Here is a 13,533-nt window from a genome sequence, read left to right as displayed (position 1 = left end):
AACGTTCACCATTCCTTTAACCAAGTAGAGTTAAATAATATGTATAATGATTTCAAGTACCAACTTATAAAAGATGTGATAAATCAGAAAGCAAAGAACAGGAGGACTCTTTTTTTCAGAAAAATGTATTTGCAATTCAAATGTTCATATAAAAAGCATAAATTTTAAAAAGTTCATAGATGTGTGTTTTTAGAAGTGCTATGGTTTTGCCATTCACTGCAATTCCATTCCAACATGTGCAGGGTGGTCCACATTGCACCTTCTTAGCTTTGTCACACTGAAGTCACTCTCATCACAACCTCCCCCGAGCTGTTATCTTCTGACAAATCTTCATGGGGCCTCATACGATTGAACAGATGTAATAACATGTAGCCACACTGAAACCTTGGGGAGGTCAACTGTGTTGGGTGGACCAAGTTCCTGTTTCGTAGAGCCGTCAATGGCAACCATAAAGTTCTACTTGTGGAAGACTCTCCCCGGCTACTTTCTTCGATGTCTGTGGCTTTGTCATAATTTAATACATCCCAGTGTAAGTTGACAGCTCGCCAGCGTTTAAACACTCTGTAAACTGCAGCTCCTTCATGGACAATGAGACCTAAATTTGAGGGGAAAATGAAAAAGACTGGTCATCATCAAAAGTTGAGAATGTTATTTTGTATACAAGTAAGATTAAAGAAATAGTCAATTCTCTGTTACGCATCATCATCAAAAACGTGGTATTCTGACTGCTCAAATACTATGTCTAATGGCAAGCTACTACCTGTATTACACAGGAGTTGTCAATATTCAAAAATAAGAATCCACTGCCATGCAGACAGTAAAGTCATCACGGGTATAAATTACTTGTTCCATTATGGCTCAGAACATGCTTAGGCATTTGTGTTGCCTTAGGAGAACCATTAGGTTCGTTTCTTCATTCAGCATCTCCTTCTTGAGTGCCCACCATGAGCCAAGCAATGTTTTGGGGACTTGGTCCCAGTTGGCAACTTGATTTGTGAAAAAGACAAATATCAAGGTCACTGCCATCTCCCCAGCTTCTAGAACAATGCCTGACACACAGGAGATATGATCGAACCTGTTGTTATTTTTCCTCTCCTCAACAACTCAACAAATATTTATTAAGTGCAGACTTGAGAGATTTATGTATATTATCTCATTTATTTCTCACCACCCCCTTACAAACTAAGTGCTAGCATGTCCCACATTTTACAAACAAGAAGTTGCTCAAGAGCAGACAGGTGGCAGCAGTGGAGCAGGGATTCAAACCCAGGCAGGTGGGCTCCAGAGGGCTCTTTGCTGCTATACAGGGAATTGATGATAACACATTTCTGAGACAAACTTTCAGGAAAGTAAACAAAATAATACGGGAACCTTGGGGACTACAAACTAGCCATCCATAAGTCGGATATGGTGCCCTGTCGCATGGCTCCATCTCCACCATCCGCTCCAGATCCCACCATACCCTGCAGTTTTCACACATTTATATTTCAATGTGTAGTCCAAAAGCTTTTGAATCTGTGACCTATCACAAAAAGGAGTCCCTGGTGGGGAGGTCCCTTCAGATAGAAAAGTGAGGAGGAGCTTCTCTTAGAGAAATTTGAAATTCCATTGAAAGTTGGAGGAGAAGCCAATGAAGTCTTTCTTAAGATGGAATATGGCACGTAAGGAGGATGTGTCAGTTTTGACACAATAACTTTTAACCAAAATTTGAAAATGAGAAGATCCTACCACCTCCTAGCATTTAGAATCTTGGGAGTATGTCCTAGAGAAACTCTCATAACTATGAAAAAGGAAGCATGTTCAAAAATGTTTATTACATATTTGTTTGAGAAAAAAATCGCAAACAATCTCAATGCCCATCCTGAGGAGAATGGATAAATTGTACTGGGTGGATCCAAAGGACTACAGCAATGAAAGAGAAGGGAACAAAGTCACATGCACTAACATGGATAAATCTTAAAATAAGAGTGGAAATCTCAAAGCCACATAACAAATGAAAATTTCAGAAGTATAAATGATTGAAGTGAAGAAATACTATACATTTTTATGGATACAGATACATATGGTTAAAATGTTAAAACGTGCATGGGAATAATAACCATTAAATTCATGATAGTGAGGGGGGTGAAACTGGAGAGAGGCTTCAAAGAGGGCTTTCTATTGTGTCTTTAATATCGTGTTTTTTTAGGCTGAGTGGTGGGGATATGAATGTTTAACGTGTTATTCTATATACTTTTCATGTACTCAAATAATTCATAATTTCAAAAGTTATTAGGAAAGTTGACCTAAGATGGGTTGAAGAATGGACAACAGAAGTAGGGGAGACAAGTAAGGAGGTTACCACGTCATATGTGAGGAGCAGAGTGTTAGCAGTAAGGAGAACACAGAGAAACAAAGCAATCAACTTGTCACAGGAAAAACGGACAGAAATTGTAAATGCAAGAAGGGGAAAAAAAATCAGAGGCTCACATTTTTAAGGCTAGGAGACCGGGTGACTGAAAGGATGACAGTAACCTTCCCAGAGGTATAATAAGTACAGGTTTTGAACAAGCTTTTATTGAGGAGATTATTATTATTTTTTGTCAACTAAAACAATGTCACATAGGTGATAGAGATAACCGGTCTTTGAAAAATCACACCTACCTAATATGAGAATTTAAATTTTACATCTATCCCTTACCAGGAGATAAACTTCTGGCACACATGACTTAAGAGCATTCCAAAGGTACTAACATAGGGCACTAAAAAATGCATATGCTCTAATAAATGAAAACGTCTTAAGCCCAATTATTGTACACCACCAAAATAATGAGAAGTAATGTAAACTTCTGTTAATCATAGCAATTCAATGGTTTGATTCCTTTTTCCTAAGGAATAATCAGAGTTGACCCAACTGACCAGATGTTTTGGGGAAACAGTCAGAATTATAAGTCAAGACTACCAGAATTTAATTGGTAATTCTAATATTAGCTTTCTGAAATCTCCCTGGCTAACGATTTAACTTTTCTGGTTCTGTTTTTCCTCCTTAAAATGCAATTGGAATACCTAATCTATACATTCAGCGGGATGGTATGAAGATAAATTGGAATTCATCAACTATAAAGCACTCAGATTTCTTTGGAGATGGTAACTATCTAAATACAAGACATTATTATTGATTAAAAAATCAATAGTGAATCTATGTAGTGAGGAGCATTCATTCAACACTAATCATAAGACCATTACAGTCTGCGACAGGTTCATTCTTGTTAAGTCCAGTGATGGGGGGCTGACTTCACCAGGGAAACCACTCATTTCACAGGATCCTTTTCTTTTTTTTTTTTTAGTGATTTCCTTTGAAAGGCCAGAAATCAGATCATTTACTCAAGCTGAAAGTCATTTTCTGGGAATATATTCCTGGTAGCACTTTTCTAAATATTATACATAAATCTACCCAACATGCAGAAATAAATCCCACAGGTCTTTATAGTACATTTTGAACTGAATTTAAAGAAAGAGAACTACTTGAAGTTCTCATGAAGACATAGTCCTTTTGAATTTCCAGCTCCATGTGCTGCTTCTTCATTGCATTCAGGTTATGAGTGATGTTTAGACTTTGCTTTATTCCCCCATGAAAGTTTGGAATTACTCCTCATCCTCTAGAGGCTTAAATTTTACTGAAATAGGAGGAATCCCATCTCACCCTCCTTTGTAATGTACACTTTTCCCTTTTCTCCTTAAGATTTCTCTGGGGCAGTGGCAAATGCCATTTGTACTAGTGGTTATGAGAAGACTTGACTACTGTGATCATTGAAATCCAGAGATAAGGATTCATTTAACTCTAGTTCAATGTGTTGAGAATCTGGCTATTAAAAATCGTACTGCCCTCCTGTCTTACTGGTGATAGGTCCCCTCTTGTTTCATAACTGATCAGTTCACATCCTTGAGTAGCCTTCACTCTCTGTGTAATACCTCAAGTTAAGCCTTAAAATGAACCTGTCACCTTGACATTTCAGGTCATAGGAAGACACGCTTGGATTTGCTTCATCTGAGTCACTAACTCTGAAGGGAAAAGCAATGATAATTTCTATAAAATGTAAATATTAAATATTTTATGTTACTTGCTACATTATTAATGGAAAAGATGTCAACAAGGTGTGATTTATGGGAACTTGGGGTTTTGAAACTTGAGGAGCGTGTGTGTGTAGGTGTCCCTGTGTGTGCAGTTGGTTGTTTCTTATCATTTTCTTGCCAGTAACATTAATTGGAGCATTCCCTTATTGATGTGCAAAGGAACGTTTTTGTTAGGGAATAGTCTTTAACGACAGAGTAGGTTTAAGTATTTTCTGGTTTCACTGAAATAAAATCACAGTGTTTATGTAAGTAAAATATATCCCAAATTTGGAAGTGGTGTGTTAGTTGAAATTCTTACAAGGTAGTAGAAAATGGGCTAACTACCCACGAAATAATGGGAAGACTCTCAAGGTACACAGACTCACATATGTGCATGTGTGTGCACACACATACACACTCACCATTTGTCTGTTTATTTCAATATAGACAAATGGTGTGTTACAATTAACAGAGACTTGCAAAAGTTATGTTCAAATACAAACAAACGTTGATATTAACTACCAAACCACCGGTCTAACTATTTCACTTCTTGTGTTGCTTGTTTCAGCTTTTGTTTGAATAGATTTGGTCATTTTTCATAATTTAAAAACTAAATTTTTATCAAGGATCTGTTGTGTGACAAGTGCTTTTACATGCACAATTTTCATTTAATCTTGACTGTGACTCTACAAACATATATTATTGAATAGTTTCATAGTTAAGGAAATTGAGACCTAGAGAGATTTAGCCAATTGTCCAACATTATGAAGATATCAGCTCTGAGAAGGAAGCCCAAAACTTGTCTATATGTAAACCTTGAGTGCTACAGTGCTATTCATTCTAAATATCCAGTGGATGGCAGCCTCTCCTAGTCATAGATTGACCAATTGAAAGAGATATTGCTATGGACTGAATGTTTGTATCTCCCCCAAATTCATATGTTAAAGCCCCAATCTGCAACATGATGGTATTTGGAAGTGGAATCTTTGGGAGGTAATTCCTGAGGGTGATTAATGCCCTTATATAAAGAGGGAGAGACATAAGTTTTCTCTCTGTGTGTGTGTGTGTGTGTGTATGTGTGTGTGCATGCACCAAGGAAAGGCCATGTGACAATATAACAAGAAGATGGTTGTCTGCAAACCAAGAAGAGAGCCCTCACCATACTGAATGTGCCAGCACCTTGACCTTGGACTTCCCACAGCCTTCAGAACTGTAAGAAATAAATGTTTGTTGTTTAAGCCACCCAGGCTGTGGTATTTTGTTATAGCAGCTCAAACAGGCTAAGACAGACCTGGTATAAAAACCTACATCATCCTCATTTAAAATATGAGTAAATTAAGCCCTCGGACTATGATTTGGGCAAAGTTATACAATTAGTTGCCATTTTTAATATCCTTGTGTGTCACCGACACTGTTTCATCTCTAGGAGGGCCAATAAAACAGTGCCTTCCATCTGTCCCCATTCTAGGAGAGAAAAGGGTTGAGGAACCTTATATGAAGGCAACACTGTAAGTGGTGAACACTCCATCTGGTAAGCTGCACTCATGCTGAGCTTTCCCAAGTAATGTAAGATCCTGATAACACAGCCTAAACGCCTGTGTGCTGTTCAATCACAGAGACCCTTGGGAAAGCTAAAGAACTCACAGCTCGCAGCGGATATTTGGCCAGAAAAGGCTCTCTTGATTGTGAAAATGTCTAAGATTTCTCAGCTAAATTTAACCATTCTTCCTGGCCAAGATTCTCATTCTCATTCTCTCTCTCTCCCCCTACCTCTCTCAGTGAGTTTCCATATAACCAAACTCTATACGTATAATTGTGTCATTCTGGAAAGTCAGTGTGCACCAGGAGCAGAATGGTGACTTTGGGGCCCCTATTGTTACAGTTAAGAAGAACAGGGCTTCCCTGGTGGTGCAGTGGTTGAGAATCTGCCTGCCAATGCAGGGGACATGGGTTCGAGCCCTGGTCTGGGAAGATCCCACATGCCGTGGAGAAACTAGGCCCGTGAGCCACAACTACTGAGCCTGCGTGTCTGGAGCTTGGGTTCCGCAACAAGAGAGGCCGCGACAGTGATAGGCCCACGCACCGTGATGAAGAGTGGCCCCCGCTTGCTGCAACTAGAGAAAGCCCTCACACAGAAACTAAGACCCAACACGGCCATAAATAAATAAATAAATAAATAAATAAATAAATAAATAAAATTAAAAAAAAAAAAAGAAGAAGAACAGATTAGAGAAGATTAGAGTCAACCTCATTAAGTGGTTCAATTTTTTAGTCCTTAATTCCCACTGGAACTTGGGGAAGACCAGAGTGTAGTTGAACAAAAGAGGGTTAACTAAATGAGACTGTGGCCCAAGATACCCTTGGTTGGGATCATCGCTGCTAGAATGTAATCAAACGCATGAATCCTCCTGGCACATCTTCCTAAGATACTCTACATTTAAATGCCCAACCATTATGGAAACTTAGATGTAAGTGTAGAGGTAATCACTTTAAAAGTTACTCTTCCATTGTTGAATCTTGTTAATATGAATCTTGAAGAAATAACCACAAGTCATTTCTATATACACTGAATGGTTTTTGTTGGGACTCAACTATATATGAAGCTTAAAGTAAAACAAAAACCAGGAAAGAAAAAAAAAGCAAAAATATAAAACTTAAAGAGAGATATAAAGATAATACATATTCCATTACAGAAATCACTAAGCTCACAAAAGAGAGCTATCATCAGCTGATATCCTAAAATCTAGGCCTCTGGGAACTACAATATCCTGATTATATATGGGGATTTTTGTGAAACATATTTCCAATATTGCCCATCAGAACAAATAATGAAAAGAAATATCCTGCATAAAATGTACTTATATCTCTAAAAGATTAGTTGAGTTTTCTATTGTTGAATATTATATATATATATATATATATATATATATATATATATGTAAAATAAGAACCAAGTTGAGAATGGCAGGCTGGTCATCAAAGTTTAAAGCTCAGGGGTTCAAACACAGGTTCATCATTAGCATTGGTAGTAAAATCTTCTTTGCTAAGAAATGTGATAAGGACAACGAATTATTCAGAAACTTTCCACAACATGAAAACCCTTGACACTAGAGGCTGGCTAGTTTCCAAATATGGACGATCTAATCCACCTCACCCCCAAAGTAAAGAACAGCACACATGAAGAAATGATTACGACAATGATTATGACAATAGAGCCTAAATGACTGTTTCTCTGAGAGCACACAAGAGGAAATTCATGGTGTTTGTTTTACAACACTGCCACCCTCTATGTCGTCCTCTCCACTCAATGAAATCTGCCGTCATCAGCCTGGTTGCAAAGAACACATTTGTGCTGTTCCTTCAATGCTGATGACCAACACTGCCTGGGCACAGAACAAGATGCAAAGGCAAATTTTAACATGGAGTGTAACCTCTCACTAGCTGGCAGTGAGGGAAGCACCACCTTTCCTAGAAGGTCCTGACATAGGTTGGATCTGGTTCTTAACCTACCATCTTTACTTCAGTTAATGATCATCCCCCAAGTCAGTTAAGCTGAAACCCAAGAATCACCTAGACTAGTCTATCCTCTTGCACTAAATTCTGCTAATTCTGTCTTCTTAGCAAATCTGAGATAAAACCATGAAACAGAGAATCATCTCTCCGTGACCCCAATCAGTCATGTGCTCCCTGAGGACAGGAACCCTATTCATACTTCAATTACTGTCATGAACCCAATAGTTACAAAATGACAGTGCCTAGGCCAAAAGCCTAAGAGGCAGACATGGATTCCTCTCTTCTATTTCCAGACAAAACAGGAGAATAAAAAAAATGCTGTCCATTTATCTGACCACTTTCTCTTCTAAGAAGCCAATCCATCAATCAATTATTATTATTTTTTTTGTGGTACGCGGACCTCTCACTGTTGTGGCCTCTCCCGTTGCGGAGCACAGGCTTCAGACGTGCAGGCTCAGCGGCCATGGCTCACGGGCCTAGCTGCTCTGAGGCATGTGGGATCCTCCCAGACCGGGGCACGAACCCGTGTCCCCTGCATCGGCAGGTGGACTCTCAACTACTGCGCCACCAGGGAAGCCCCATCAATCAATTATTTTAATGATTTTTTTTCTTCATTAGTAGACAGGAGATTCCCCTGAACTTTCAATTACTAGCCCTGGAGCACAAATCTACCGCAGGCATATTCACAGAATATTCCTCAAAAGCTGCAAACTTGTTATACATTATAAAATACATGATATGTTAATTTTTAAAGAAAAAAGGATTAAAAGAATTCACTGGAGAGAAGAATTGTTATATTATCTAAGTTTCCATCCAAAAGTGCTTGAGGAAAAAAAGATCTATGGATATGATTATTTCAATAAAAGAAATAAAGGAATGAGTCCAATACTTTTATAGGTAATAAAGGTATCCTAGAGTTCCCCTGTAACTGGGAGCATGACTTAGAATTGGTTTAATTTCAGCTGAATGCAACTCCAATTCTGTCCTTCAATTCATGGACGGATGGAACACCTGGTAGCAAAGAGTAACATCATATCACAGAGATGAGAAGTTGTCAAACGTAGTCACTGAATTTCAAAATTAGGAAATATTGGGTATGATTTAACCCAACCTGTTCATATGAGGGGGATGAAGTCTCTGAAGCCCAGAGAAGTGACATGGCTTGACCAATGGGCCACAGTTAAATGTCCAAGCCCAGAATCAGAGCCAGACCCCTGATGCCTGATCCAATGCACTCCCTCTGCAAGAACTCAGATCTCAGGAGCCACCCCTGGCTGAAGCTGGTCCTCACTAGTGTCTATTTGGCCCAAGGGATATTTCACTGACTATGAAGTAGACAGAATCAAAATCTCTTTTCAGAGTAAGATGGTCAGTTCTCCTCTGGCCTGTATTCTAAAGTGTGCATTGCAGCATCTGGATAGGAGATGGGAGTGATCCTCCCAGTGTATAAAATAAATAACTCTGCAAACCTCAATATTACAGTATTTGGTTAAAAAGCCTATCAATGTTTATCTTCTGGGTTAATTAATGCCTCAAGGATTGGGAATCTACTTTGGTAGATTTCCATTTGTTTCCCACACTCTGGACCAAAGCCAGTTCTTAGAAGAAGTCTGTTAGTGGACTTTTCCTAGTGGCAAGTCAAGATATGTACAACTGATTTTCCCTTCCATCTCCAATGGATAAAGTGTCTACTCCAAACTTGCAGATTATGATTTTATTAATCTTTGGGGTAAACAATACATGTATTGATTGTTCCATTTGAGGGGTGAGAACAGCATTTTAAAAGTTTTAATTGAAATATCTAATTAAAACCTGTTTATCTTTGGACCTGACATAGGCTATTTCACATTTGTTGGCTTTGTTTTTCATTTCTCTTAAATCACACAGACTGTGGGTAAAAATTCCAAACAGAAGCTGTCATCTCAGCATAAGTACAGTTTCTAACTCTTTGAATTCATCCACATAACATCAGTAAGATTTTTTAATTGAAAAAGCAATAAAAATTTTTAACCTGAATATAAAAATGCTCAGACCTTAAGTTTCCTTAATAGTCTATTCTGTGATCTAGCAAGAAAATTCAAAGTTGAGATGTGATTCTTTACATAAATTATCTTATCAAGAAACTGTTTCAGCAAAGAGAGAGAAATGGCTTTTGGTATGGTATACTAAATATTTTCCATTCTCTTTACTAATGTTTCTGTATGTTGTGGTTCTATGAAGTTACAATAAATAAAGGCTTCACAAAACAGCTACATTATTTTGGGTTTCTAGGGAAAATTTTTTCTCTATTTCTGATCTAAAATCAGTAGTTAAAGAAAGTATTTATTCCTGATTCCGTGCCTTAGGTGTTCAAGACAGCAACTGACGAAGTAGTTTCACTTTATTGAATAGACAATATTTTGTAAGTTAGCCGTTTGAGCTCACCATATAAGGAGATAGATAGAATTAATCACAGAAATATTTTTACACAGGCTCTGGAGCCACAGTGTCCGGAGTCCAATCTTGGGTCCCTCTTCCAATCTGTGTGACCTTCGGAAACTGGTTAGTGGCACCTTAGTTTTCTCATCTCTGAGGTGAGGAGAACAGTACCTACTGTGGGTTGCTGTGAGGACTGAGTGTGAAAATGCAGGTAAAGTGCTTAGAATGTTGCCTGGACCAGGGTAAACACACTCTCAGTCATCACTGGAGATTTGATTTTAAAGCCTCCTTTCAACGTATTTGGAAGCAGCTGAAAACATATACAGGCTCCACTTCTCTGCTCCTCTGTGCTTCCCCATGACCCCAGAGAAACCCTGGCAGTGCACTGCAGTCCCACAGCCTCTGTGTGCTAAGTAGGAGCATCATTTAGAAAAATCATGTTCACACTCTCCGTCGTGAGAAAGTTCTTTGTTGCAAAATGGTGTGAAGCCAGGAGGCCCCCAAAGAGGTCAGTGCCACTTCTGGAGAACAATCTCCAGGTTCTTAGGTTAAGGGAGCTGTGTCATCTTGTCATGGCTCCCATTACCACGGTCTAATCTGCTTTCTCCTCCAAGGAAAACTTCCCATGTCCAAGTTGAATTGGCCTCTTTAATAACCTCATTTTAGAGTAGCCTAGGGATGTAGTCAGATCTCTCAAGTAGTTGCAATTGTTCCAACCCTCATGTGTTTAGAAATCACACAACCACTCTCGTGGAAAACAGTAAAGACAAAGTGAAGTCGCACAAAACACACACACGCGTGCACGCGCGCATGCGTGAATGCTCACGTACAGAGTGAAGCCCCAAGGGATGTCCCCTCCTGACGCCAAAGCTGATCCCTGCAATCTCAGATGATTTGTCCCCTGGCTCGTGGATCTCCTCAGCCCCACAGACCCACACTCTTCAGGTCCATGTGGAAGGCTTGACCATGACCTGACCTGCATAACCCTTGCCCTCTGCTGTCCCTCCTTCACTCCACCCTGGGCCTTTCCCTTCCAGAAACTGGTCCAACTGCAAAAGCCCTGACACTGTACCAGCACTGCTGACAACCACCACCTCCAGTGCTTCTCACTCACCCGCTTTCTTCCTTTCAATGAGTGCACCCATTCTACTTCCTGAAGACCTCGAGCCCCGCTATTGGGCAATCTTTCCCCAATCTGCCGGCTCCTTTCTGGCTCTGGTTCCTTCCCCAGCCACTGAGATAGCAACCCCATCCTGTAATCATCCTCCACCACTCAAGGTGAATGGCAAGGTTGATCTCGCTGCTGGTCTTCCAGCAGCTCTGTATATAAAACCTCATCCAGGCCCAGTCTCACCATTTCCCCGCTCTGCACTCACTCTCAGCGCTAGTGGGTAAGAATACACAGCCTCATAGCCCTGGATGTTGGGGCCACCCCCGGCCCAGCCTCGGGAGGGCACGCAATCATGCCCAGTGGTTCTTCATGTCTCCTGGCTCAGCTCCCCTCCCCAAAGCCCTGCGCTGCTGATGGTCATTTTTAATTCTCTCCGCAGACTCCTGTCCCCAGGCTGTGCCTTCCCTGTCTCCACAGATGACCCTACCATCTGCCTGCCTGAGAAAGGCGAGATCTTTGGCAAGGAGGACCATCCGTTTCCCCTCCCAGAGCAGCGCGTGTGGCATCTCCAGCTGCGCCCACCCTCTCCTCCCCCGCCTGCCCATCTCAGGGGTGAGGGCGCCCTTCCTGTGCAAGACAGACCCCTCCCCTGTGTGCTGGGCTCTATCTCTGCACCTCAGGGGCATCAAGCTGTCCCCTCCCACCTGGATCTCCAATCTGCCTTCTGATTTCTTCTGGGTCTGTCTTCTCAGCATTTTGCTCAAACCTCGCTCCACCATTAAAACAAATACACAGGAACTTTCCTCAATTCTACTCCCCACCCCCAGATTCTACCCTCATTTAACTGTGCCCCTTTTCAGCCAAGACTTATAAACTTACATTTTGAGCCCCTTCTGCCTATCCCGGCCATTCTCAGCAATCTTGTGTCTATCCACCGAACCCCCGTATTGCCCGATCCAGTGATACGTGTTGTCTTGATCTCACCTGCTCTTGGTAAGGCGTCTGGCACTGCTGGCCACGTGCTCCTCTGCCCCAGTCCCTTCCTCCCCTCGCCCGGCCCCACTCCCTCCTCCTGTGGCCGCTGTCCCCTCTCTGCCTGCCCTGTGTCTCACTGTGCTCCTCAAACGGCCGCTCATATCACCCAAATCACTTGCCCTCGCAGACGCTGGTTTCAACCGCCAGATACAAATCCCCAGCTCAACTTTCCAACCCTAAGTATGATTAACCTTCCCCCACCTGCACTCACATATATTTCTCTCCTGGCACCTTCCACGTTGTATTTTAATTGCTTATTTTCCTGACTGTCTCTTACCAGCAGCTGGAGAGCAGGGAGGATGCTATATTCCAAAAGCTTTTCTGCAAAGGCCCAGATGGTAAATATTGTAGGTCATGCACACATCATGGTTCCTCTTTGATGAGGCTGCAAGCACTCATTGACAACACATCAGTGAATGGATATGACTGGGTTCCAAGAAAACTTTTTTTAGGGCCACTGAAATTTATATTTGATATAATTTTCATATGCAGTGAAATAATATTCTTCTTTTAATGTTTGTTTGACCATTTCAAAATCATTCTTAGATCATGGATTATACAAAAACAGGCAGCAGAGTGTGAACTATTTGTATTTCTATCCTGTACTTTATTATTGGGACACAATAAATACCCAGTGAATGTTGGTCCAATAGATGACTAACACTTATTTGGCTAAACCGCCCCAACTGAGACAGGCTGAAAGATTAACACTATTTCCTACGGAGGAAACAAAAGTCAACAATAACAATATATTTGGTCTGCTGCTTGGCTAATCATGTCCATGTTTCTCCAAAAGAACTTGAACTATACAAGGTCACAAGAGGGGAAGGTTTGGGGTTGGGTTTTCTCCCCCAGGAGGAGGACTAAAGTGTTAACTCACTTTGAGAGATCATTTCAGGCACAGCCTTGAGGACAAGTAGCAAAAGCAAGTTCCTTTCTACTTTCTCTCCTGGGGTTTTAAAGGCAGCAATACCACTAATAACAAGCTATGATAATAATCTTTGGAAAAATTGGTAAACATCAGTGTGGTCAAGGCATAGAATAGCTTATAATTTGTACTTCCGGAGTAAATAGGTAATAACAGCCTGCTTCTCAAAGCATATAAAGGGTAAAGATCTGTTCTTTCTCTAACGATGTTGAATTACAAGGGCCCATTCTGCCTCTCCGTCCAAGGGGCATGGCTAGATTCTAAGTGAAGCTGGGGCATTTCCTGGGGCATCAAGCACACTAATACATTCTGAGATCAGGAAATAATGATCTGTGCTTGTAAAGGAATTCTGCTCTAAGGAATGATTCCAAACAAGCCAGGAGAGCATTCGAATCTGGTAACAGGCATGGCTGCAAGGATGACAGACCAACCAGCG

The 13,533-nt window shown here is 40.8% G+C and overlaps 1 protein-coding gene across 2 annotated transcripts in view; it reads right to left on the bottom strand.

The window, feature by feature from the left end:
* Positions 1–159: 159 nt before the first annotated feature.
* Positions 160–13,533, bottom strand: part of MARCHF11 (membrane associated ring-CH-type finger 11) — a gene marked incomplete at its 5' end in the record, with an annotated part of 118,118 nt that continues 104,744 nt past the window's right edge. Inside the window, one exon of one of the 2 annotated variants that reach the window (XM_082622913.1) lies at positions 160–595. In XM_082622913.1, coding sequence (XP_082479039.1) covers positions 273–595 — 323 coding nt within the window. In that variant the 3' untranslated portion in view covers positions 160–272. The remainder of the gene's footprint in view (positions 596–13,533) is intronic. The other variant, XM_082622912.1, reaches the window with a different exon arrangement.

Source organism: Mesoplodon mirus (genome assembly GCF_964341445.2).
Source record: "Mesoplodon mirus genome assembly, chromosome: 5".
NCBI lineage: Eukaryota > Metazoa > Chordata > Mammalia > Artiodactyla > Ziphiidae > Mesoplodon > Mesoplodon mirus.
Note: the sequence above shows the minus strand (reverse complement) of the source record. Positions and strands in the feature narration are given on the sequence as shown.